The sequence below is a fragment of the Grus americana genome, chromosome 1 (assembly GCF_028858705.1).
Source record: "Grus americana isolate bGruAme1 chromosome 1, bGruAme1.mat, whole genome shotgun sequence".
Taxonomy (NCBI): domain Eukaryota; kingdom Metazoa; phylum Chordata; class Aves; order Gruiformes; family Gruidae; genus Grus; species Grus americana.
Genome location: NC_072852.1, coordinates 31,438,948 through 31,466,513, shown reverse-complemented (window position 1 = coordinate 31,466,513; position 27,566 = coordinate 31,438,948). Strand labels below are relative to the sequence as shown.

The 27,566-nt window shown below is 38.4% G+C and overlaps 1 protein-coding gene across 3 annotated transcripts in view; it reads right to left on the bottom strand.

Moving 5' to 3' along the window:
• Nucleotides 1-27,566, bottom strand: part of IMMP2L (inner mitochondrial membrane peptidase subunit 2) — a 481,785-nt gene that overhangs the window by 73,034 nt on the left and 381,185 nt on the right. The window contains exon 6 of one of the 3 annotated variants that reach the window (XM_054812773.1): nt 23,489-23,658. The exons of the other annotated variants lie outside the window; for them this stretch is intronic. Coding sequence (XP_054668748.1) covers nt 23,596-23,658 — 63 coding nt within the window. The 3' untranslated portion in view covers nt 23,489-23,595. Of the gene's footprint in view, nt 1-23,488; nt 23,659-27,566 lie in introns of those variants that run through there. 3 annotated transcript variants of the gene reach the window in all.

Sequence of the window (27,566 nt, the reverse complement as noted above, 5' to 3'; positions counted from 1 at the left end):
CTGAGGGTACATCTCTATTTGATTTGAGCAAATTTGGCAACCTCCCATAATTTAGACACTATTATATCAAAGAGTTTACAATTGGGAAAATTTCAGAATATGCAAGAGAAAAGCTATCAGCAGACATGTTGGGTTTTGGGTTTCTTTTTTTTTTTTTTATGTCACATTATGCTAGCAATATGAAATACCTACTGTCTCATGCTAATGAGAGCTATGGTGAAATTGAGGCCTTGCTGGTTATAACTTGGAAAGTAGAGCAAAGCAAAATAGTTCAGCTAACAATAGAATCTGTCCCAAACTCTTGGCCTATCTTTGAAGCTGAAACAATTATAAGCTTATAATAAAACAGCAGTATTCAGGATTACTATTGAGGCAGGATATTCTAAGATGGCTATGGTAAATATTGCATCTCTGCCAGCCATTGATAGTCCAAAGATTTTCCCTTTGAAGATCACAGAATCACAGAACGGCTGAAATTGGAAGGGGCCTTTGAAAGTCACCTGGTCCAACCCCCTGGCTCAAGTAGAGCCACCTAGAGCCGGTTGCCCAGGACTGCATCCAGGCTGGTTTGGGATATCTCCAGGGATGGAGACTCCACAACCTCCCTGGGCAACCTCTTGCTCCCTTTCAAATCACACCAACAAGCCTAGTAAATTCCAAGACTTAGTTTCTTCTCTCCCATGTTAGGTTGCAATAAAAACTGGATATTATTCTGTCTTTCAACCCAAATTCTTACTTCAGGTAGAGGTAATGATGAGATAAATGTGAAGCAGCACAGACCTCAATAGGTTGGAGCAAATAAGATTCTGATTGTACTTTTGAGATCAAGTATTATACTATCACTACACTGTATTTCATCATTTCCTCAACCTTTTTTAACTGTAAAGTCTGTGCTAGAGATACTAGTTCTGGGGTTTTTTAAATATATTTTCAAGCTAATTCAATACATAAAACCTCCTGTATTAAAGAATATATAGCACTGACTTCTTGTTTGCAACAGTGAATAATAGATATTCTTGTAGCAAAAAGTACTTTTAGAATAAAAAGAGGGAAAAAAAGATAATCTAATCTATCTTACAGTGGTAGATTTCCAAACAGTAATATATGCCTTAGAAACCTAAATTGTAATTGATTCATGAATCCTTTGTCTTTTCATATTTCTTTGCATAGCAACAGAAACTCACAGATATTCTGGGTTTGCTAGTTGTGACTGTTCTGTTCCACAAAGTATAAAAAACTCAATTTAAGACACCACTGTGGTTTGGCAGGCTAAGAAACTGAGTGTTAGAAGTTGCTACATGGTACAAATTAGTGCAGTAAGGCGAGTCACAATTCAGTTATGGTTTCTTCTGTCTTGTTTTTGTTTTGCTAAGGCCTCACAAGTCATCAGACTCACAGAATAAGATGTCTTGCATATCTGGATCCTTGACGGACACATCTGCACATCAGCATGTGCAGCAATATGCCCCAGTTATGCCAAACTGTATGGCAGAAGAGGGTTTATGGCATTTGAGGCTGTGAGGGAATACACTATCAAAAGACATATTCCCCAACTTCAGTGCATCGTTGCTGCTTTCTTTCTACTCTGGTGTAGTCCTCTGGTGAAAACTACAGGTATGTCCTGTAGTGGGAGAAAAAGTATTCAACTCATACCTCAGATGGCTTTAGAAATCAGGAAGAACTTAAGATCCTGTATTGGGTCTGGCCGAGATGGAGTTAACTTCCCCACAGCAGCCCTCCCAGCGCTGTGCTGCGTACGGGTAGCCAGCAAGGTGTTGGTAACACACGGGTGTTTGGGCTACTGCTGAGCAGTGCTGGCACAGCACCAAGGCTGTCTCTCCAACATTCCCCCCTGCAGTAGGCTGGGGGTGGGCAAGATCCTGGGAGGGGACACAGCCAGGACAGCTGACCCAAACTGACCAAAGGGATATTCCATACCGTATGATGTCTGCTCAGCAATACGAAGCTGAAAGAAAGGGAGAGTAAGTGGGAGACATTTGTTATTTATGAAGTTTGTCTTCTGGAGCAACTGCTACATGTACAGAAGCCCTGCTTCCTGGGAAGTGGCCGAGCATCACCTGCTGATGGGAAGTAGAGAATAAATCTTTTGGTTTTGGTTTTGCTTCTGCATGTGGCCTTTAGCTTTTGCTTTATTAAACTGCCTTTATCTTGGACCATGAGTGTGGGGGTTTTTTCCATCTTATTTTACTCCCCTCCCTGTCCTTCTGAAGAGGGGAGTGATAGAGCGGCTTGGTGAGCACCTGCTGTCCCGCCAAGGTTAAACCACCACAGATCCACATTTTGTTTTGCTGTTATTTAGAAGTAGAAGCAGTACTTTCTCCCATTAGACTTTATTCAAGCTGATTGTAAATTCCAGTGTCATCTTTCTAAATACAAAATTGCAGTATAACCATTAATATCTGCTATTTGTGTGGAATGCCTTGCCACTGGACTGTTCACAGAGTACAGTGCTGACTACCTCTTCTATTAGAGTTCTTAATCATAAACTATTGTCTGAAGGTCAGACCACAAAAAAGACAGTTATGTTCTCAAGGCTCCCCTTCTGTTATAGCTCTTCCTGCACTAATCAGGTATTTACTTCGCTACTAAACACTGAAAGGTCATTTAGAATTAGTACTGTACTTTGAAGTGCTCCTCAGCTACTTCGGCTTATGCAGAATTGGGCAAGGTCTCAGGCAGTCACAGCCAGACTCCTCCCAACCCTGTTTTCTCCCCGTCAAGAGCCCAAGGCAAAGGACCCTTCCACACCCTTCGATGTGGAATCACTGCATGAGTATTGCTTAGACGCCAAAAGAAGAATAGAAGGCTTGGCTTAAATACCAGGTGGTCACAGCTGTTATCTAATTATTTCAACAATCTTAATTAAATAATTAAGATTGTTTACTACTATTTGTATACAAATCTTTCTCACCATATTTAAAACAAACACAGGGTGCATTCACTTCTCCTACAGTCATTTGAAAACAGGCGAACAATAACTGCACATGAAAGTGCTCTGACAGTGGAAACAAGTTTGAAAAGCTCAAGGTTTAACACTAGGCTATCAGGTTTATCCTCAATAAACAGTTAAACTGTGTTTAAAATTAAATATGAAATGTACAGAGTATTTTAGGTTTTCTTGTGCTTTACTAATTTAGAATAAATAAATGAATATAATTGTAGTCCAGCCCTCTCATTCTTATTTTAGATGTAGCACATGAAAATATCAGATAAAATGGGAAACCCCTGTATTTTCATTTGCATTACAAGTATTTCCTCCATATTAATCAGAAACCTTTCCTGCATAGTCTGAACTTAAATGATAGACAAGTCTTTAATGTACATGTGACGTACATTAAAGTTGACTATGCAAGAGAAAAGCATTAAAATCCCCAGGAAAGGGTCTGAGGGTGGCAGTCAATGACAAGTTAACACTCTAACACTTGCAAAACAGCAAATCTCATTCTTGTCTGTTTTAAAAATGGAATTGTGTGTGACACACAGAAGCGAGTAATTTTTCTCTCTGCAGCACTCATGAGGCTTCCCCTGGAGAAGTGTGCACGGTTACGCATGACACTAAGAAGCACATCAATTGGGAAGGAAGTACAGAGCAGATGACCACAGATGATAATTTTTCAGGACTTATGAGAAAGTGTTTAATGTAGAAAAAAAGAAATCTGAGGGAAATATAGCAACTGTGTTTTAGTAAGCAAAATCACACACAAAAAGGCAATGATTAATTGTCCTCCATCTCCACTAGAGAAAGGACTAGAAGAAAGCACATGACTGAAATAATGTAGATCTTGGTTTGTGAAGAAAAGCTAAGTCTAAAAATAGTGAAGGACTTCAAAGACAAGGAAATTGTTAGATCTCCTTCACAGAACAGGTTACACAGGCGGTCAAGGAGGTCTGGGTATACTTGGTCCCATCTCCATGCAGGCAGTGGCCCAGGTTGTCACTGAGCTTTCAAACAGCATTTCTGTGTTTCTTTGATATCACAAATTCAAAGCAGAAATATATATCTACATTTCAGCTTTTTTTAAAGAGAACTACATATTGGTCGGGAAGAAAAAAAAAAAGGAACTTATCAGAAACAAAATACTATAAATGGTGACACAAACAGTAACTTCAGCTCAAAGAAGTAATAAACTTTGACTCACAAATATAAATTCTATTTTGCAGTATGCAATTTTATCCGTGGTATTTTTTAAAAGATTGCATTATCCTTGTGTAGTTTGGTTTGAAAAGAAATAAGAATAAAAATTTATAGAGCAAACAAGCATTTGTGTAGAGTATTTACAAAAATAGCAAATGAACTGGTTTGCCTGGGAAACTCACTATGAAACCTCTGAGCCAAAACTGAATCTCTACCGCTACAGGACTATGTTAAAGCACTTGCTGTGAAATCCTCTGTAAATGAACCATACTCAAGATATTATGAGTACTTGCCCATCTATAAACCCAAAAGGATTCTAATTCAGGACATATGGAGAAATCAGTTATGCTGTATGTGCTAAATAGTCTTTTCAATGCTTTTCAAACCACTCTTTATGCACATTGTCCTATATCTTTGAATCAGTTGAATAGTTGCTGGAGAAAACATTTCCACAATTAATTTCTTGTTTGTTTGGGTATAATAGCATGTCATGAAACACTCACTGAACATAATTAGCTCCTTTACACTACTAATCCAAACCTTTTTGGATGAAAATACTGGCTTGCCAGATGGTGAGAAACAGCATGATGTCTCACCAACTGGGAAATCTGCGTTCAGGTTCACAGGCCACGGGACAGAGATGGCCGTATCTGATGGAAAGGATACAGGAGGCCCCCAAGGGTAGGGAGTGAAGACTGCCAGTTTGATGGCTTTTGCTAAACGAGACAAACAGTTCTTGCCTCTCTCACAGTAAAGAGTTACAACAACAAGAGGAATGCAGCTGGGTAGGAGGCAAAAGCAAAGGCATCTAGTAAAAGAAGAGGGTCAGGTTAAACTGAGAGGTGGTCATTAGGAGATTATTAGACGTTGCTTTTTCTTGTCTTTTTCCTTTTCCCTCCCTTCACTCCCCGCCCCATCCTCTGCCCAGTCTACCTCTCTGGTGCTACTATGGACAACCAAGAGAAGAACCACTACATGAAGAACTGTTCACCAAGATGTATACAAAATAAAACACACAAAAAAATGGAAAGACACACAAAATTTCTGCTGGAGTAAAATGGCAGAGATCAACAGAAGAGAATGTATTGAACTGCATATTTGTTCATTTGCAATTTTGTACTACGCTTCTTAAACAAAGGAAAAACTTTCTGTGAGCCATTTCGTTGTCGTGCAGCCTCATAGCTGAGGTTCTGTGCCATGCTTAAGGGAAGGCAGCTTTAACTGAGGCAGGTGGGGGAACAAAACCATAACTGAAAATCATTACGTTTGTCCTGCAAACTAAAACTCCTGGTCAAAGCAGGACACTGAGCTTAAGATGTCTTAACCAGATTCTGCAGCCAGAATTTAGAAAATCTAAATCAGGAGGGCTGAGTCAGCTTGAAACTTGCTCTGAAAATCCTTCTACCAGTATTCGCTGTTTCTGCAAGTTGCGTGTTATTTTTGAAGGTGGGTAGGAATAAAACCGCATCAGAAGGCATCACCATGGGCGGGAGGTCCTGGTGAGGGTGCTCTGGGCCAGCAAGTGAACTCAGGGAACTGGCAAACCCAGAAATATAAAAGCCAGCATAAGACATATGCCACCTCATTTAAACATAACTTTAATCACAGATGGAAACCATCAAACATATTGTTCCAAGTCATTGCAAGTTCTTTAAGACAACTAGAAAAAGAGATCTCAAAGGGTTTCTTTTTATCAATATAATCTTAAAAAAAAAAAAAAAAGTTCAGAAAAATATGTGGTACAATGAGCTGCCAAAATTCTGAACAGAAAGTCAGCACAGCTCCTGACCCAGGACTAATTCCAGTGTCCCCTATAAGTTGATGAAGTCCACGTCTGCACCGCAGTGCACAAAGACGCACCTTTGCATCCTTGCCTACAGGTCCACTGCCCACCACTATAATGGTGGGGCACCTGTCATAAACCCTGGACCAAAGCATGGCCTAACTATGTCTGCCTGTGAAGGGCTTATTACACCTGTGGTGCTATAGTCAAAAGAACAACAACAACAATAATAATAATAAAAAAATGGGTTTGGACAAGGCCAGTCTTCATTTTATCTATCATAAAACTCCAAAAGTCTTGCTAGAACATTACATGTTGCTAGTAGACAGCAGTATTTCATCTGTTTTCTACGCAGTGACACCATTTAACTCACTTCCACATTTAATCCTTTATCTTTTCCTGCTATTTTGTATTCCGTCACTGAAAATGTTTTTTTCTCCAGCAAACCTGTGGTGAAGAAGAATGTAAATTCTGCAGCAGCAGTAGCAGCAGCAAGTAAATTAAAACATGGAAAGTTTTATGAATTAAATATGAAACTGGCTAATGCAATCAGTTCTGTACTATGTACATTATTTATTTTATTAAATTAATTTGACTCTAGCTCAGTTTCCAGGGTGCTAAGGTTTTCGTATCAAAGACATAGTAGGGCACTGTAAGAGAAAAGGAAGACAAGCGTATGGCTTCGGAGCTGAGCAGAGTGCACTTTGGGATCTGGCAAGGGAGACTGCTTGGGATTTTGGGATACACACATTTTGGAAATTTTGGCTACTTTGATAAGCAGGATGATAGCTTGCACTGTTGACATTTAATCAGTGAGCATGGGACTACAAAACTAACACCTTAGAAAAGAGGAGGAGCAATTCACACTTTTTCATGTCATGATTTCAGTCTTTCTGTGAACTAAGACATCTCTGCAATGGTCATATAGCATTTCCATTTTGAAATCTCTGTTTGATGTATTATCCTCAAAGGATACTGTAACAGATGGCTATTCAACAAACATGCAGTCTTCCAACCCATACGCCTTTATCCTCAGCTACCCTTCAGAAACCAGTAAAGAAAAGTATAAAATATTACTGTTGTTCCTACACCAGCAAGGGTTGTAAAATTCTGCTCCTAACCTAACACAAATCTCCTCCAAATTATTTTTAAAAGCAGTCTACTCACTATATATTTACCACTTTTTCAAGATTATCTTGCAGCTGATATTTTTCTGTTCTTTGGAGATTGGCTATTTCTAAAAAAGCTACTTATGCAACTAATCTGCTAACTGTCTATCCATCCTCCTCCCCCAAACAAAAACTTTTCAAAATGTATTATATAGAAAATATGAAAGTCCCATTTCTTCTTAAATGATTGTTGCTAATATGTTGTTGTTCGTATTTCTTACGAGGACTAATGAGACTATCATAGCATTTCTCCTTCCAAACAGAGAGGTCAGCTTCTTTAAGCAATTGTCAAGGAACTGTAATCAGGATAAAAGGTTTCTCAGCAGGAAGCAGACTGGCACAGAAATACTTGAAAAAAAGTCTGCTGTGGGGAATAGAAACTAAAGAATAGATGGTGTCAAGTTAGTACATTTTTAATGTGCAATACATACGAATGTACTTATTTCTAAAGAATAAGGGTCATTTTTGGTGACCACAGCATGTAGAGTATTTCAGCGCTCTTCAGAGGAATGCATCAATGACGTTAAGTTTTCTGGGATTCTGAATAGCTATTTATGGAGATTTGGATAAATATATGCCAATATATGGTACAAAAGTATATTTCTTTTGTGATCAATTAAACAGAAAGTTTATTGAAAAGGACAATGATTTTCTTTATATTTTTACAGCACATAGTATAGCAATGACATAAACGTGCATTGCTCAGTCTGACAGAATTAAAAGTGGGTGGATAAAGTGAAAGAGCTAGCTGTAAGTTGTTTGTAAAGCATAAGAACAGCATCACACTAAAACTATTTCAGATTATCTTGAAAACATGACTTGAAAGCTGTCTGAAAAATCACAGACAAACTGTATTATTGGATGGCAGCATGTCCCAGTAGGGGAGGGGGCTAATGGAGCTAGGAGAGGCTTCTGCTGAACGGTCCTCTGGCTTCTGGTGCTGGGAACTTCAGTGAAATTCTTGTGAAGAACTGAGCACCTCTGCCTTGTCCAAACACTGACTGCCATTCTACTTACATTTACAGTACTTCCTTTGTAATAACATCATCTGCAATTGCTTGTTTCTATATAATTTACGTACTTTTATAGTCATTCCTTAATAAATCGTAACGTTGATTATTCAGCAAAAATAAATCGTCCCAGATTAGAACATTCCTCCAGAATAACAGCTAAGATTCTAACCAAGGAGGAGCCCCCCAGCAGACTGTTGAGAATATGGAAAATTATGAAACCTGGATCAAAGGACATCTGATCTTTTAAAAGGTCTACCCTTCAAAGAGAAAAGGGGAAGCTGTCAGCCACAACTGGCAGGCACAGGCTGAAAGAAGCATCTGCATACAGTGGAGGAATGAAGATCACTTAAAAATTACTGAGAAATCCTAAGCACAGTTAGAGCAGGACTCATGCATGTCTCTGTATTTTTGCTGCTGTGGTGCTAGTAGTAAAAACTGACAAATTGTTACTAATAAATCCTAGTTAGTTAAGAAGAAGCTGCTTCCATGTCCCCACACTATTATCAATCCCAAATCACAGGGGTGAACTCAAGGGACTGAAAGATAATTTTGAGTCTATGTCTCAGCTGGGAGATCTGGGCACTTTCCAACATACTATTTCAAGGCAAGTCTAAGATATGCATTCTTTTGGCTATGGGTGTATAGACCTCAAGGAAGCTGTAACACTTCCCACACTGGATGACCAGGAGACCAGGAGTACTGGGATGCCCCAGATTCCAGCTCCAGCCTCAGGTCACAGCACATTTAAAAGCCTGAAGAGTCATGATTAAAATCAGCTTGCAAACTACTTTGTGCTTTACTGATTATAAAGAATTCCCAAGTGTGGCCCCTGCTTATAAAAGACGGCAGAGGCCTTGAACCAAAGTTTTGTGATCCAAACTGCACATTGGTATTAGAATTCATTCCTAATATCAGTTATTATAAGTTTTATAAACCACAGAAGATGTGTAGAGTTTATAAAAGATGCCATCATCTAACTTTTTTTTGTTTTCTATTTCATTCTTTACCAGGTAAAAAGAACAGACGCTGTTTCTGTAAAGCTGAGTATAAAATAACATAATTTGATTAGGAGTTGGAACAGACAAGGCAAAGATTTTGCCGGAGTGAAAAGAGGTCCCAAGGCAGAAAAGAAGGCATAGCAGTACAGAGGAAGGAATAAAATCAAACACTGGAGCTGCACAACTGTGAAAAGCAGAGATAGCTAAAGCGCAGCAGCAAGGAGCATGCAGCAAGAGCAGAAATGGTACAGAACAGTACAGAGTTTTGCACTGAAAGATGAGGAGCTCTGGCTTGACAAAGGGAAAAAACACAGACGAGTGGAGATCAAGAGTATTCATTCCATACAATGCAGGCATCAGTTATTATTTTGTAATATTTGTTAAACCACAGCAGTGGTTTAACCAGACTCAGGATAAGATATTTGTTCCTGACCTTTCACATTTGCAATTGTAGAAAAGGTTAACTGTGACCAAGACTGCAAACAGGATTAACTGAATGAGTTCAGTTGAGTGTTGCAAGGGCAAACAGATAGTTCAGAGCCCTGCATAATCTAGGAAAATGGGCCAAACGCAAGAAAATGTGAATCCAGCCTTAGTGCATCACATTTACTCTGAAAAAAATAAATAAATACTTCCTGAGAATAACCAGGAAAGTGGTAATATAGAAATAAATCTAGAAATTGTTTCTGTTAGCAGATATTGAGTTTACCTGAAATGCAACAATGCCAATACAATTTTGCAATTTTGTGTGTACATAAATATCCACCTTTACAGCACTTTACAGGGAGTGATCTTTCCTATTTAGCTTTAGTATGAGAACTGCTAGAAAACTGGCTGCAGGTGTAAACAGCTTGCCAGTGGAAAGGCTGACAGTGCCATAGAGACAGGCTTCCTCTCATCTGACGGGAGCTGTCTAACCTATATTAGTCACTGAGTGTCCTGTATTGTTCATGGCACTTCTGGAGGATGATTCACCCATCCATCTAAAATCCCTGTTTTTCGACAGGATGAATCACCTTCTAGAGGTGTCATAGGCGAAAAGGGGATCCTACATGACTAGAACTTAGTGCTCAACCTCTACACAGCCAAAGTAACGTAATTTAGCCAAAGCAGTAGCCTGTGACACCTATAAATTATAAATTATAAAAAATAAATCAGGATATAATTAACATCCTTTGCCTTGAAACCAAAAGTAATCCAACTAAAATAGTGTAACCAGCAACAGTACGTAATATTTTTGTGACTCTGTGAATGCATAACCAGACACAATGTGCACGCATTTCACATAAGTATGTGAGCAATGCGACTACTAAAGGGGTAAAGAGTGAACATTAGCACATAGGAGATACCCAAGTGATGCTAGACAAAACAAAATAAGAGCAAAGGACTGCAAATAGGCATCCTGCTGAATACACAAGAAAGGTGAATGGCAAAATCAAAAATAAGACAAGCATGATGGAATCTCCCTTTTGGGAGCAAGACAAATGTTTCATGCAGAAACACATTCGAGTACCTTCACATTTCTTAAATTGTGGGGCCCAGAACTGCACACAGCACTCCAGGTGAGGCCGCACCAATGCTGAACACAGCAGGATAATCCCCTCTTTTGACCAGCTGGTTACGCTGCGTTTGATGCACCCAGGGTGCAGTTTGCCTTCTGGGCAGCCAGGGCACACTGCTGACTCACATTGAGCTGCTGTCAACCAGCACCCCCAGATCCCTTTCTGCAGGGCTGCTCTCCAGCCACTCCTCTCCCAATTTATACAATGCCTGGTGTTACTCTGTCCTAAGTGCAGAATCTGGCATTTGGACTTGTTAAATTTCATCCCGTTAATCGTTGCCCGATGCTCCAATCTATTTACATCCCTCTGCAAGGCATCTTGTCCCTCAAGAAAGTCAACAGCACTTCCGAGTTTGGTATCATCAGCAGACTTGCTAATGGTACGTTCAACTCCTGCATCCAGATAGTTGACAAATATATTGAATGGAACTGGCCCCAGAATTGAACCCTGAGGAACACCACTGGTGACTGGTTGCCAGCCAGATGTAGCCCCAAAATAGCATAAAAACATCAACCACAAGGAGAAAAGAAGGAGAAGAAGGAAGGTAAGCCCATTACGTGCAAGTACAAATACTAACAGTTTTGTATACTTAGTGCTGATGATTAATAATGAGTAAAAATGAACCATTAGCATGAAGTGTGCTGTTAATGAATAAGTTTAGTAAAGTTTTGTTTTAAGGTTTAAAATTGGCCTGATGTGTCACTCTTAAAAATACATCACAGCAATCTCTAATTCCTTGAAAAACATTGACATACATACCTATATTTGAATCTGGACACATACTCAGTTGCAGCAGGAATGTGCATAATGCTAGACGACTAACTAAATGCTCTTAGTTCTTAGTTCAAGTTCAGGTTTACCTTACTGAAGGACTTGATATTTTTTAAAATATCAAAATGTCACTATAAGGATTCAAAACACTTTCAAACTCACAGTCTAAGACATCACACTTTCTTTACCTTTGAAATTTTTATACAGTAGGAGTGGTAGCAGTCAGATTAGACTGGAGTGCAAAATTTCGCTCTGTGCCAAAAGTAACCATAGAATCATAGAACATTCTCAGCTGGAAAGGACCCACAAGGATCATTGAGTCCAACTTCTGACTCCACGCAGGGAAACCAGGAAACCTCAAAGTTAAATCACATATCTAAGAGCATTGTCCAAACACTTCCTGAACACCAACAGGCTTGGAGCCATGACCACTTTCTTTGGGAGAGTGTTCCAGTGCTTGAGCACCCTCCTAGTGAAGAACTTTTTCCTAATAACCAATCTGAACTTCACCTGATACAGCTTTAAGCCATTCCATCACATCCTACCACTGAACACTAGAGAGACATCAGCACCTGCCTCTGCTCCCCACCACGAGAAAGTTGTAGACAGCAATGAGATCACCTTCCAGTCTCCTCTTCTCCAGGCTGAACAAACCAAGTATCCCCAGCTGCTTCTCGTTAAGTCATGAACTCTAGTCCTTTCACCATCTTTGTTGCCCTCCTTTGGGCAAAGTCTAATATTTTTATATCCTTCTTATATTGTGGAGCCAAAACTGCACACAGTACTTGAGGTGATGCTGTACCAATGCTGTGTAAATTAACACTGATGTGAATTTGCAAATATAAGAAAATGTTAAAGTTCAAAAAACAAGACCAACAATTATTCCTAAAGGCAGATATTTTTTACAAGACTGTATCTTCCATAGCCACTTTTTCCAATGCATGCTGTTGAATCTTTTTATTTGTGTAAGAGGAGGAATGTTTGGAAGTTTGCTAAACAGAATGGAGAAAATTATTGCAAGGTATACTTCTCCTTTCAAACCTCATCTTACTCAAAGGTGTAAGCAAATCTGGACAAAATTGGTTATCTGCAAGCATCTGCAAACTCAATTGAGTGGACAAGTCTCAACAAAATCTCAGAAGGGATCCATACAGTCCTAGATAAAACATCTCTTCTATCGGAACTTACTTATTCTGATATTTATAGCTAAAATATATGTAAATTAACAATATTGCAATAAAATTTAAAACACTGTTATAAGATACTTCTTTTAAACCTTTTAGAAGACAAACAAAAAGGAAAAAGTTGGAAATTTAACATTTGATATTTTATTAAAATGTTACTATAACATATCTCCAAATAACAGAATTTTTGCAAAGCTTCTTAATATTTATATCAAGCAACATTGCCTCTCTTATGTTTTCATTCTGCTAGGAAACATACTTTTTAATTCTAAATGGAATTTAAATAGGAAATGTCTCCCAATATATGCAAATCCAGCATTATCACACTGTGCATTGTTAAATAATGTTTCAGTAGATCTTGTAAAACTGCAGCAATGGCAGCATAAACCTCTTCTATACAACTGAGATAAATAAATCTCTGGAGAAGGCAGAATATTCTTTTCTATTGCTGTAAATATGGAAGTGTATTAAACTTCTGAACTGAGACTTGGTTTAGGAAAATGCTAAGTGCCTACTTTCACTATCAGCTAAGATAAAGGTTTAGTATGAATCATGTGCACTTTAAACAGTACTGACAAGAACAATGTATTATTAAGCACTGAACTCTGCCATGGCAAATAATATTTATCTGACAAAATATAACTAGTGACTGACATTTTCTATATTAATGTCATGTTTCATCATTTTAGAAAATGTATTTTCTTAATTCCTACAGAGTGCCCAAGGTGTATGAAGCTTTAGCAGATGTGTGAACATACACTCTCTGTTCCGAATATCTCACAGACTGACTCACACTGCAGAGTATAACACTTAGAGGGTCAAACGCAAATGATACAAAAAAGGGGAAATTAAAAAGTAGTATAAATATCTGTAATGTAAAGCCAAAAAAGTGACTCTTCAGAGACAATTTAGTGGAACAAACTGAGAAACATAGGCAATATTTGAAAGTTAGCTCACAAGCCCCCTGAACCTCTAACAGCCCACACTGAATTCCTAATATCAAGGCCTGAGAACTGCTACTTCCATTAGGAAGAAGGAGCAGTGTTCCTCAAGGGACAGTTAGACAGCTGAGTCCCCTTTCTTCTTGTGGTTCAAGATATGTGACTGAAAACTGTCTGTGCTTCCATTTCAGTAATTCAAAGCACTGAAAAGAAAAAGAAAAAAAAAAAAAAAAAAGGAAAAAATGTCTGGTATGTCTGGTGGATTCAGAAAGCTGCTTACTAAAAAAAAAACAACTAATGCAATTCATATTTTTTCACAAAAAAACTGAGGTTGAGCTCTGTTAAGAAGACGAGAAATATATGAATTTCATTCTAAAAAAATGTATTTTCTTTTGTTCCTGTAAAAAAAGGAAGGGAGAAAAAAGTGAAGGGAAGGAGACAGAAACACAAGGCAAAAAAAGTAAAAAGTGGGCTACAGTTTTTATAAGGGCTGAGAGTTCACTGAACTTCCATAAAATTTTCTTTGGAAGACTCATGAATGGAAAGAATCAGGTATGCAGCATTACTGACTGTTAGACTTCTTATTAAGTGCCTTCTTACTGATACAGATTTAAATGCACACCTTACCTTACCTGTCCATTATTTATAAAATCTTTTTGCACAATATTTTTTTGAAATGGCATTTTTGAGCTTTTCAATAAGCATTCTCAAGCATTTTTAATTTATCAAGATTTCCATCCATCCATACTACATAAATAATACATATACATTTCAGATGCACTGCTGACGACATTGCTTGCCTTGGGACAGTCTATTAGCCTATACTTGAAAGCAAACACTAGGAATTTGACAAATGTGTCAGAAAAATTAAGAGTGAAATCATTAAATATATAGATATCCATATATTTCATGCAAGATTAATGCAGAGGAAAGCAGCTAATTTGACAGTTGTCAAGTGTCAGCTCCAGAGAAAGGTAGAGAACACACATTAGCAATGCCAAATCTATATGGAATTTATACTCTCTAGAGCATACAGAAATTGCCACATTCAGTAATGAAAAATAATTCAATATCTGCAGTGCTCTACCTCTTTGTCTTCTCTGCTGAGATGGCTAAGAACACAACATGATGCTAGTTTAATATTTTCAGTGATCTTGAAAGTTTTATATGAACTAAGTTGAGAGAGCAGGGGTTATTTAAACAAGAAAATAACTTCAGCATGAAACACCTTGCAATCTTATAATCTTTTACATCTTTTATACATGAGGAAAATGTCTCAAAACACGCTATGCCTCTCACATAGTTTTTGATGGTTTTGTCTGTTTGCTTGTTTTCCCACAGTGAAATCCCTTGCACACATTTTCACAATCCTTTCAACATACCTTCTATCATTATAGCAGCTGAAACTTCTGTCTGTGCTGTTACTAAACATGCAGTCCTGAAGGGCTGCTGCAGCTGCCTACTCACACACTGCAGCAGCATTGAACTCAGTCGGGATGTTTTTTCAAGGGCTTTGAAATACCTTGATCTAGAGAAGGTATTATAGAAAAGCAAACTCTTTTCTATTTCATCCATGTAAACAGAAATCTATAGTGTCTTCTGCTGTGAACTAACAAAGGCTGCTGAGTGTGACAGATGAAATGCCTTTCAGGAGACCCATCAAGAGAGCGAACCCTTTCAAATGTATCTAGGGTTGCTCAGATGCTCAGGAAAAAAAGTGGCCATGAGTATTCATACAGCTTATTTCAAAAAAAAGAAGAAAGTTAGGATGAGTAAGACATCAAACTAGATGAGATTGCAAGTGGCCTGAAAGACACCTTTGTACTGAATACCAAACAATTCTGTAATCCTTACCTCGGTCTGTGACTAAGTGTGAAAAAGTGTATACTGATAGGACTGAATTAGGAGTGAAAATATATCAAAAAGCCATATCAAACTGGAAAAATTTATAATGGATTTTTTTAATAATGACAAACTTTTTAAAATATTTTTTTTACATAAAGCTTTTGTCCTGAAAGTCTCTCTGTGACTTTTATTCGGGTAGCCCAAGTTGTTACTTTTAGCAAATACTTTTTCCCTTCACATAACTGGATTAGCAATGCCACAGTAACTGTATTTCTAGTTAATTATCCAGAACCCTAAAGGGCTTTCTGTTTACTGTTTCATGCTTGATATTGTACCTACAATCAACTAAAACAACTGCAAGCATATTTGCAATTTGCCAGCTGTTTTCATTTTTAGCTTGTGATGCACAGCGACTGTGAATTATAATGAATAGGTCAGAAACTACAAGCATTTGCGATGTACACAACTGAAAGGATGCTAGGGAATGTATTCCGCTCATGGTATGTAATTCTTTTTCTTACTATAAAAACCATGTGCAATCAATTGTGAGTTTTAGAATAAGCCCTAAGTACTGGGAGATGTTCCTCACTGGCAAAGTGCTACCTCTGACTATAGTAGTTTGAAGGACAGGTTCTTACTATACAAACAGGAAGATTAGCTCTTCATGTGCCACAAACCAACATCAGAATAACAGAGGAAACCTTTAAATATCAAGCAAGAACAAGATTCTTCCGGTGCGTGATTGTGTGACAAAGATATGATCTCTTCCTCTGAAGACTCTGCCAGCCCTGCGCAGATGGAGCATGGCAGGGGCTGGAGAAAGGCATGGCAGGGTGAGCTGCGCGCCATCCCTTGCTGGGGAGAGTCTGTGGTGCTGTAAGCCTGCAGCACAGCGTCAGCAGGAAAAACCTGCTGGGGGATGAAGTCCTGACCTCACTGTGCTCTCTGGCAAAACTCCCAGTTAGTCCCACAGAGATAAGATTTTTCCCAAGTTTTTACTACTTTAACATACCAGACATGAGATCAACCCATTCTAGCTTTCAAAAAGGATTTTTTTTTTTTTTCCCCGACTTAGGTAACAAAGCTATTGTAAATGTCCCAGACCTCAACAGAGATAATAAACTATTTTTAAAAGTGGAATACATCTTTATATCTATATAGGATAGAAAAATGCAATGCAAGATTCCCTAAGAGTTTGTTCAATGTCATTAGTACACTGTCACTGAAAGCCCACTTAATGTTTGATCTTAATTTGCACTTTTACTGAAATTTCAAGATGATGAGAATACTGTGAAAAAGACGTATCTTTTGTCCAGTTCCAAACTTAATGGAAAACAAATCCTGAGTTTTCCTTTGGTTGTAGATAAGACATGAAATCTAAAGCTACCAGTCATTAATGCTATGTAACAATTATTCTATGAAAAGTTTAAATTAGTCTCCAGAAAGCTGGCACCATTCCATTTTAAAGACATAATTTCATTTTTTATTTCAAAACCTATAAGCAGCATCTCTGTATTCTTTTTCATATGAAACTTTGATCGTTTTAGTCCCTTATGAATCTTATTTTAAAATACATGCATTTAAATGCCAATTGGGACTTTCTTTTGAGAGTTAGGAAGGAAGGCTTTAAAGTGGAATTCTGACAGAAGAATAAACTTAATTTTTTTATTCCCAAGATAACTGAATCTTTTCCAGATATCACTGTTATCTGCTACTGTCTCTACTGGTAGACAGAACTATTTCTCCTTAGATTATATATTTTTATTTTCAGAATAAGCACCTAGCTGTTCTGACAAAAAAAAAATCTCTGAAGAATAATCAAAACCCATTTTTATCAAATGTATCAATGCTTCGTTTCACCTAAAGTTGTTATGCTATTATTAGTTTTGTATCATTAATGTTTGTTTCTGCAGCAAGACGCTATCAAGAGCACAAGTTAATAATGATCAATAATGAAACATCATATGCTACAGAAGGCAACATATTATTAAGTCCTGTTGAAAAAGAAATATCATTTGAATTACTTACAGAGTTATAAGGTTGATGTTTACTAAATTTATTTAACTTAGATATTTGTCATTGAGCTGGAAGAATTTGTTCACTTTTTTTTTAGATGGTAAGTGTACTAGTTCTTTATTATGTATAATAAAGCCAAGTCAGATTTTCAACAGATCAATCATTCCCTTTAAATCTTGGATTCTCTTAAGATAATATGTCTGCTCTGACCTCACATATTTTGATAAGAAAGGCAAAAATTCAGATTTGAAAAAGTAGAAGAGATTGTACTTCTTTCTGGGCTTATTAACAAGAGATATTTTATAACTGAACCTATTTGGAGGTAGCAGTGTTCAAGGAACATTTGCTGTTTAACAATTACTTTATAACATATCATCTGTCTAGCCTATCTCAACTTTTCTATCTCTGTAGAAGATATCGCAGGAAAAGATTCAAAATTCCAATTATTTTCTGATTCTTTTTTCCTTTTTTCAAAATCTTTGTGCAAAACCTCATTGAATAAGGTAAGTGGATGCGCTCTTTTCCCATGTAACCCTGGGAATATGTTAGATTTCTTCAGAGTACCAAGAAGATATCCTCTTAAGAAACACAGATCTATGCTAGTAGGATAAAAGCTAGCTGTAGAGGTTAAGTTTGGTTTCACAGGATTTGTCTCTCAGGTTATAATTTCAAAAGCCCAGTGTCCTGTTTGGGCCAGAGCTCTTTTTGATGGATAAAACCTTAATAACTTGAGACATAGCAACAAGGGTAAAGCTAAGGTTACTGTGCTGTTCTAGTTGAGGTAGTGTGAGATTCACTAAAAATCTGCAAGTCCAGGAGAATGTGAAGGCTCAGCTGGCAGTCAAAAATTTCTTTTTTTTTTTTCCCTCTGTGAAGTCTGCAGCTTTTTTCTATGTATGAGCAATCTAGTGCAATGTGAGGAAGAACTAAGATTTCATACACTTAAAGACAAGAAGTGATAAATTGAAATGACATGGTTCTGTTGTTAGTTTACTGCTGAAGTAATCCAAATACCTTTTTAGTTTTTGTTACTGTCAAATTAATTTGTGTAAAATGTGCCAGGAGAGAACTCTGAAAGCAAAGCAGGGAAGACATATCCTATTGTATTTTTCTTCTCTTTTAGTGTATGACTTACTTCAGGCTGCTGCATTTCCTAAAACTTCAAACGAAAATACAGATATGAAATAAGGCCTTCCATACAATCCACACTGCATGTAAATGCAAATAGAAATGATCAAGACGATATCTTTATTATCTTCTTTTTTAAAGATAAAGTTCAAACATGAGATGAATGCTACAACAGAAATGCAAAGTTTGCTTCTGCTATTATGTGAACTGTACCTTATTCTACTTGATGAATTTATCTTTAAAATTGTTTTTGATTTGGCATGAAGAACAATGTTAGAATCTTTCTTGAAATTAGTGCCTACTTTTCTTAGCCACAGCAATCCTTTCCTATAAATGTGAATAAAACCTTTTGGTACAACCAGGAAAGGAATTATAATTACTTCTGTATTTATGAGTATGTGAGAACTTTAGTTTATCAGTTCAGTACCATCCTGGATGACTTCTTTGTCCTAATTCAAACAGGAGAAAACATAGACCGACACTGTGATAAAGATAATAATGATCCAGGAGAGTGAACATAAACTCAAATACTTAGTAAAAAATGTCTGGGATACCCAAGTAACTATTTCCACAAAAACAGCCTTAGAGGTCATAAGGCCCACACAGAGTCAAAGATATTCCCTAGAGGAGGATACATAGAAATACCCTGACAGGCCACTGGCCTGAAAGAGAAAGGTGGCTGAAAGCAAACTGATACAGCACAGGCTGCTTTGGCCTGTGTGCAGCGGGAAGTAGACAAAGTTTGCTTTTGAACAAATTTTCAAGGGAAGACTGAATATTAGGTAAGGAAATAAATATAAGCTTTACGGTACAAACTTTTCTGTCTGGTTCCTACAGACCCACTGAATATGTGACTAACGAATTGCTTTGAAGACTTTCTCAAACATTTGAATCAGTCCACCCCTAAACTCCTGTTAGTTAGCCTACTGGCTCTCATATGCTAAAAAAAGAATAACTGCAGCCCAGAGATACCATCCAAGAGCACTTAAATCACCAAGTTTTTGAGGGCTATGTACGTGTAATCAAGTTCTTCATGACTGACACAGAAGTGTCATGAATATATACTAATATTCAGAAATATGTACGTGCACAACAGAATGATAAAGATGGAGCTTTAAATTAATGCAGTAGGTGTGTTGGGTTTGCGTGGCAAGGTTTTGGTAGCAAGGGGGGGCTACAGGGGTGGCTTCTGTAAGAAGTTGCTAGAAGCTCCCCCTGTGTCTGATAGAGCCAATGCCAGCCGGCTCCAAGACGGACCCGCCGCTGGCCAAGGCCAAGCCAATCAGCGCCTCTGTGATAACATATTTAAGAAGAAAAAAAACAGAGAGAGCTTTTGCAGCCGGAGAGAGGAGTGAGAAGATGTAAGAAACTCTGCAGACACCAAGGTCAGTGCAGATGGAGGGGCAGGAGGTGCTCCAGGTGCCAGAGCACAGATCCCCCTGCAGCCCCTGGAGAAGACCATGGTGAAGCAGGCTGTCCCCCTGCAGCCCATGGAGGAAGGATGAGGGGGTGTAGCGATTCCACCTGCAGCCCGTGGAGGACCCCACGCTGGAGCAGGTGGAGGCACCTGAAGGAGGCTGCGGCCCGTGGGAAGCCCACGCTGGAGCAAGTTCCAGGCCGGACCTGTGGACCCGTGAAGAGGGGAGCCCACGCCAGGGCAGGTTTGCTGGCAGGACTTGTGATCCCATGGGGGACCCCACGCTGGAGCAGTTTGCTCCTGAAGGTCTGCACCCCGTGAGAGGGACTCCATGCTGGAGCAGGGGAATGATGAGAGGAGTCCTCCCCCTGAGGACGAAGAAGCGGCAGAAACACCGTGTGATGAACTGACCGTAACCCCCATTCCCCGTCCCCCTGTGCCGCTGAGGAGGGGAAGGTTGAAGCCGGGAGTGAAGTCGAGCCCGGGAAGATGGGAGGGGTGGGGGGAGGTGTTTTAAGATTTGATTTTATTTCTCATTCCTCTACTCTGTTTTGCCTAGTAATAAATTAGATGAATTCCCTCTCTAAGTTTGGTCTGTTTTGCTCGTGACAACAATTAGAGAGTGATCTCTCCCTGTCCTTATCTCGACCCACAAGCATTTCGTTATGCCTTTTCTCCCCTGTCTAGTGAATGAGGGGAGTGAGAGAGCGGCTCTGGTGGGCACCTGGCCTTCAGCCAGGGTCAACCCACCACAGTAGGGTAAAGGATTTTGGAAATCTCACTGGAATATTAAACAGATTACAAGGATGTGAATCCTAGGTCTGAGAGCAGAGACGTCAGCCACCACGGCCATGAAGCTGCAAGGGCCCAGCCAAGGGCTGCGTACCATTCCTCCCCAGCCTAATAGGCTTGGGCTGAGCTCAGCGTGACAAGGAAGGTGACTTTCTACCTGGCAGACAAGATGTGCATTGTCTAGGAATATTAAAAAAAAAAAAAGGCTTTACTTTCAAGTTAGGCTTGTTTCTGATTAGACAATCACAGAACCTTGTTTCTAACTTACATACTAAAATCCATTTCTTGGACAAGAAGGCTCCATTGTACAATCATACCTGGTTTGCACTTGTATGTGTACAACTTAACGGGGCTCATCATGGTGCTGTATTCAACGCTACCAGTAATTCCTAGCACTCAGCAGTATAAGGAAAGAATGAAATATAGCTTTTAAATAAACACATTTAACTACTGTTGCTACTTGAAATTGAGGAACTGCGACTTATGAAATATTTACAGGAAAACTCTCTCTAGGAGTAGCTAACAGTAGATGGTACACAGTAAGATGCAAGACAGTCCTGAGTGGGATCCAAAGTGAATAAAAGCCATTTCTTCCTAACTTGCATAATTCAGTGTAAGCATGAAGACTGAATTCTTCATTACCATTTTTTCTCTTGTTCAATCTAAATATTTGTCATTTAACAATTAACTGCTTTGTAATACTACGAAACTCTTGACTTTAATTCAAAATATAATGGATACTTTGAAAATTGATGTGAACAAAAATTCACTCTGATACTACAAACATTTTAATAGCTATCAATAACTAGAAAGAGTAGACTTACTCTGTACATGACTCCACTAAATAGAATCAGATCTTATGTTAATTAGGGAATGTTTTGAGTTGTGACTTAACATCTTCATTGAAACAAGTAAAATTGTGAGGGCCTCCAAAATTTACTGACAATAAGTAACAGCTGAAAGTGTATAAGAGTTAACAGCATATTTGAGTACAGATCTCATGTATATGAAGCAGTTTCTCACATCCTATATTACTTATCAGAAAACAGTACACATCCAAGTGCTCACAATATATTGAGCTTGGCAGTTTGCAGCTTGAGGATACAGAGAGCACAACAGCTGCAGCAATATCAGGATCCTGGGGTAGAGCATGTGTACTTTCACTCCGAAGCGCATGTCCATTTTGGTACTATTCAGTCTGGAAGAGTAATGCGGGTATTTCTGGTTTATCCTATATATGGAAACGTACATTAGCAACATTTTGAAGAACAGGTTTAAATTAGTGGCCCATGGTTGTGACACCATTATAAGAGTCTTTTTTGGTTTTTTTTTTGGGGGGGGGGGTTGTTTTTGTTTTATTTTTAAAAAAAGGATTCTGGAATGCCTCTATCTAATCAATAAAATTGTAAGAAACATCTTCTGATGTGTTGTTTCTTCCTGCCAAAGTCTCTGAAACGCGAAGGTAGCTATTACAATAGGTGGAGCCATAACCTGCCAAGCAGTAGTCACGGAGAATGTTGTAGGCAGTTACTTCTTCTGATACCTCTCCTTTTTTAGTGTATTACACCTTGTTTTGGTCATAGGCTTCCCCTGGCTTTCATTAGATATAGCGTGTATGTGGCCAAAATTCAATGTTGGATACGAGTTTCCCATCTGTTAGGGAGTAGTCCAAGAGTCTGTTATTTTGGCATCAAAATTATACAAATCCTGGTTTTTAATAAGTTGCAAATTAAACCTGAATTTTAATTTGTATAGTAGGAAAATATGTGAATATAACCAGGCATAATACAGAATTAAAAATATTAAACTGCTAACAAGTTAGAATTTTTAGACTTTCTGTTATTTCTTTTGTGCATTTTTAGTGGGAGGAAGCTGAGCTTTTGGCTTTAAAACTTCAGGCTGGCTTAACCACAAAAAACCCTGAGTCCCACTAAGGTGATCCAAAAGTAAAATTGGGAAGGATTGTAGCTCTTCAGTTTCCTCTCTCGGCTGTGTACCAAGTCAAAGCTATATTCTACAAACAATAACTCTGGCAACATTGACTAAAGGTTTTAATAAGCTCAAACAATGTGCAATATTGCATAAGTACCACTTAACATACATTAATTCAACAGCTGTAAAGCAGTGATTGCAGGGACCATTTACAGTGCTCTTAAGAATCACAATGGAGTGGCTCTTTAAGAAAATACCTGATAACTCATTTTACCATCATAAAATACTGAAAGGTGGGTTTTTTTCCTATTTCTTTGACTGATGCAGCACAGATTTTCATTATTAAAATTGCACGATTTCCACCAGAAGTTATTTTGTGGAACAGTATTTCTTTTCTTTTCTTTCTTTCTTTCTTTCTTTCTTTCTTTCTTTCTTTCTTTCTTTCTTTTTCTTTCTTTCTTTCTTTCTACTGATCCATTATTGATCCAAGTTCCATGCTTTTAAAGTGCAAATTATTCATCAACTTTAGATTTCTAGCTTTAGTAGGAAAGAAACATCAGACCATACTATCACATCATATTAACTACTACCTTGGTTGCCTTCCACCCTCATATCAGCAACTGATATCTCACAAATATTAGGCTTACAAGTTAATATTTCCTAAAACTTGTAATCTGGTCTCCCAGTTTTAAGAAGATATATTTCAAAGAAGAAGAGGCAGCATTGGTATAAGCTTTAATACATACATATTTCAGAACAATATTCATTAACATCATATTGGGATAGATGCACTGGGGGAAAAAAGACATTTGCGATGAGAAAATGTGATGTTGAGTTACAGATCTTGCAGCTTGCAGGCATTGTTATGTATCAGTGGTGTTCAAAGGGTTACACAGGACTTGTCCTCATAACCACAGAGAGCTGCTGGCCACCTGATGGGAGATTTCTGTTCTGCATCAAATGCAGTTAAACATATTTTCAATAATTATATCAGAACAAATATTATAGTTACATGAATGGTACATAAGTGGAAGAGGAAGCAGTATATATTAACTAACTACACAGGAAGTACCATGGAGTTACTGCTGTTTCATGCTGTTGTATATCAGATTTTGTATTATATATAACTCTCTTCTAAATCACAACGTTTACAAAAGAAGAATTAAAGCAATTGTACTGGTTCCTAGATCTGATGTTGAGTTGCAGTAGCTCTTAACTGAAACCAACATAAAATTCCAAACCCTAATAAAAACTAATCTGTGGTGCCCAAATCCTCAGAGCAACTAAATGAAAATAACTATACCCAACTTTAATTAACATTGTCTCAAATAACAATCAAGGGAAAAGGAATATATTCCACAATTTATTTTGTAAACATATTTACTCTTCTGTTAGTTGGCATTATTCCTCTCATCAAACGTAACATTCTGTGGAATTTACCTCTCAAGAATTATTCTTATTTGTCTCTCCTGCAGTGAAAAGGAGAACAAATAACTTTAAAATTCTGCTATCAGTCTGAAAGTTCCTCTAGGCAACACCATGATTATGTTAATCAGAAAACTATTTCTATACTTTTATAGTTTGATTTCTGTAAAAAACCCATAAATAAATCTGTCCATTCTGTACTATCTTTATAAGAAAACATACAGTTTGGAAAATGCCTTGATGGCTTTGATAACAATCAGGAATACAGTTATTGCCACAAAAAAGTTATGACTATTTAAATATTTAAGATATTAATGAAATAGCTGTCATCCTAATGAACCACCAAAATCAGTAAAATGAGTCAGTTTAAACTGAGGTGCTTTATTCATTGTCTTGCAAAGTAAGAGAGAGAGAAAAGAAACAAAGTAAACAAAAAGGAACAATATGAATCATGCAGTTCCTCACCTTTAGTAAGAAGTACTTGTAGACTTAAAACTATATATACACAGACATTTGCAAGATCAGGATCCTAGTGATTTAGCTCTAATTAAATATTTCTATTTGTTCCATAACACACCTGTAGAATTTGAAGTGCTGGTTAAGAAAAGCAAAAAAAAAAAACCCCAAAAAGTATGTGCTGTTAATATATTAATATAGTACTTGAGGAAAATATTTCTTCTTTGTCCAGGCTGAACTTTAAACATGGCCAAGTTGGGAAGATTCATGCTACCTAGTATACTTTCCTTTCCAGACTCCTCATTTTAGAACAGAGGGAATAGAGATAAAGTTTTGCAACAACCACTTGCACAGTCTGAAATGAAATTTGATACCCTTTGTAATCCTCTGAGAGAACGCAACAATAGAAAAGTAGTATTATTATAGATAAATTTACTATTTTTCCACTCTTTATAAATGTGGCTCTATCAGTGTTAACATATAGGACAATAAACTGACAAAAGTTTGTTGTCCTATGTCCTAAATAGGACAGTTTACTGACAAAATAAAAATTGCATTCATAAACTCACAGAATCATATAGGTAGGAAGGGACACCTGGAGGTCATCTGGTCCAACCTCCTACTCGCAGTAGGGCCAACTCATGTTGCTCAGGGCTTTGTCCAGTCAGATTTTTTTTACTATGTCCAAAAACGGAGACCTTACAAACTAATCAATGCATGACTTCCCTCATAATGAAAAAAAAAAAAAAATTACAAAAATCCTAATGTCTACTCAGAATTTCCCATGTTGTGACTTGTGCTCATTGTCTCTCGTCTGCATGTCTGAGAAGACTCTGGCCCTGCCTTCCCTGTACACTGTACGGTAGCTGAGGACAGCCGTGAGCTGTCCTCGCAGTCTTCTCTGTTCCAGGCTGAACCAGCCCCGCTCTCGAAGCCTCACCTCTACATCGTGTGCTACAGCTCCGTCGTGGGGGCCTTTCACGGGTCTCATTTCCCTACGTCATGGCAACTCTTGTGCAAGGAATCCCCAAAGCACAGTGCTCCTGACCGCACATGCACCAAGTAGACGAAAAAAATCACTTTCCTCAAGTGATTTATAGAAGTATTGGTATTTCTATTAATATTACTCATCATATTTCAATAATGTTTTGCTCCTAAAATACATTAGCATATACTTCTAAATAAAGAAATATGCATTGGTTTGCACATTCACTGCCATATAAATATACATTTCTAACGTCCCAGTATGATGTGCAATCATGTAAACAAGTAGCTACGGTAAAATAGTCTTATCTTTGGACTGGGAGATTTAATGAGATGGGTACTTATTACACCAAAGCATTTATCCAAAAATGGAATCAGGTAGATAATAATTTCCTATAATTTTGCAAACTAAAATTTAGAACTGTATTTTAGTAATCAGTGTCTGAGCTTTGACAATGTTTCCTGTCCAAGGAAGTAAAAATAGAAAGAAAAAAAAAATTCAATGGATTTTTAAATGATGTCCTGGCAAACCTTAATATGAATGCCAGCAAGAATCAAAATTCCCTATACAGTTAAACCACAGAAAAGTCAGCAAAGATTCCTTTGTGCCTCATTTCCCTTACAACAAGTAATTTATGAGATCCTATATAGAGAATATAATGCTATAAATTCTACAGAGTGGTTATCAAATATAAGGGGTTTTCTCTGTAACTTGAGAGAAATAGAATTATAAGGAAACTGATGAAGAGGTATACAGGGTTCAGCAAATGATTATATTTGAATGCAGAGCTGTTCAAATTAGTTAATTACAAATGATGCTATGAAACTGACAGCTCTCTTATCTCTTCTAATATTTCATTACATCGATCTAACACTTTTTCAACATTGATACTGTCTCCCATAACATCCTCATAGGCAAGCTTAGGACGTGTGGGTTGGATGAGGGGTCAGCGAGGTGGACTGAGAACTGGCCGAACGGCAAAGCCCAGAGGGTTGTGATAAGCCGTGCCGTCTAGTTGGAGGCCTGTAGCTAGTGGTGTGCCCTAGGGGTCAGTGCTGGGTCTGGTCTTTTTCAACATATTCATCAATGACCTGAATGAGGGAACAGAGTGTACCCTCAGCAAGTCTGCTGACGATACAAAACTGGGAGGAGTGGCCGACACACCAGAAGGCTGCGCTGCCATTCAGTGAGACCTGGACAGACCAGAGAGTTGGGTGGAGAGGATCCATATGAAATTCAACAAGGGCAAATGTAGGGTCCTGCACCTAGGGAAGAACAACCCCATGCACCAGTACAGGTTAGGGGTTGACCTGCTGGGAAGCAGCACTGCAGAGAAGGACCTGGGAGTCCTGGTGGACAACAAGCTCTCCATGAGCCAGCAATGTGCCCTTGTGGCCAAGGCGGCCAATGTTATCCTGGGGTGCATTAAGAAGAGCCTGGCCAGCAGGTCGAGGGAGGTTATCCTCCCCCTCTACTCTGCCCTGGTGAGGCCACAGCTGGAGTATTGTGTCCAGTTCTGGGCTCCACAGTTCAAGAAAGACAGGGAACTACTGGGGAAAGTCCAGCAGAGGTCTACGAGGATGGTTAGGGGACTGGAGCACCTCTCTTGTGAGAAAAGGCTGAGAGAGCTGGGTCTATTTAGCCTGGAGAAGAGAAGGGGATCTCATAAATACTTATATCTAAAGGATGAATGTCAAGAGGATGGGGCCAGATTCTTTTCAGTGGTGCCCAGTGACAGGACAAGTGGCAACGGGCACAAACTGGAACACAGCAAGTTCCATCAGAACATGATGAAAAACTTCTCCACTTTGAGGATGACAGAGCACTGGAACAGGCTGCCCAGAGAGGTTGTGGAGTCTCCTTCTCTGGAGATATTCAAAACCCGCCTGGACGTTGATCCTGTGCAACCTGCTGTAGGTGAACCTGCTTTAGCAGGGAAGTTGGACTAGATGATCTCTAGAGGTCCTTTCCAACCCCTGCCATTCTGTGATTC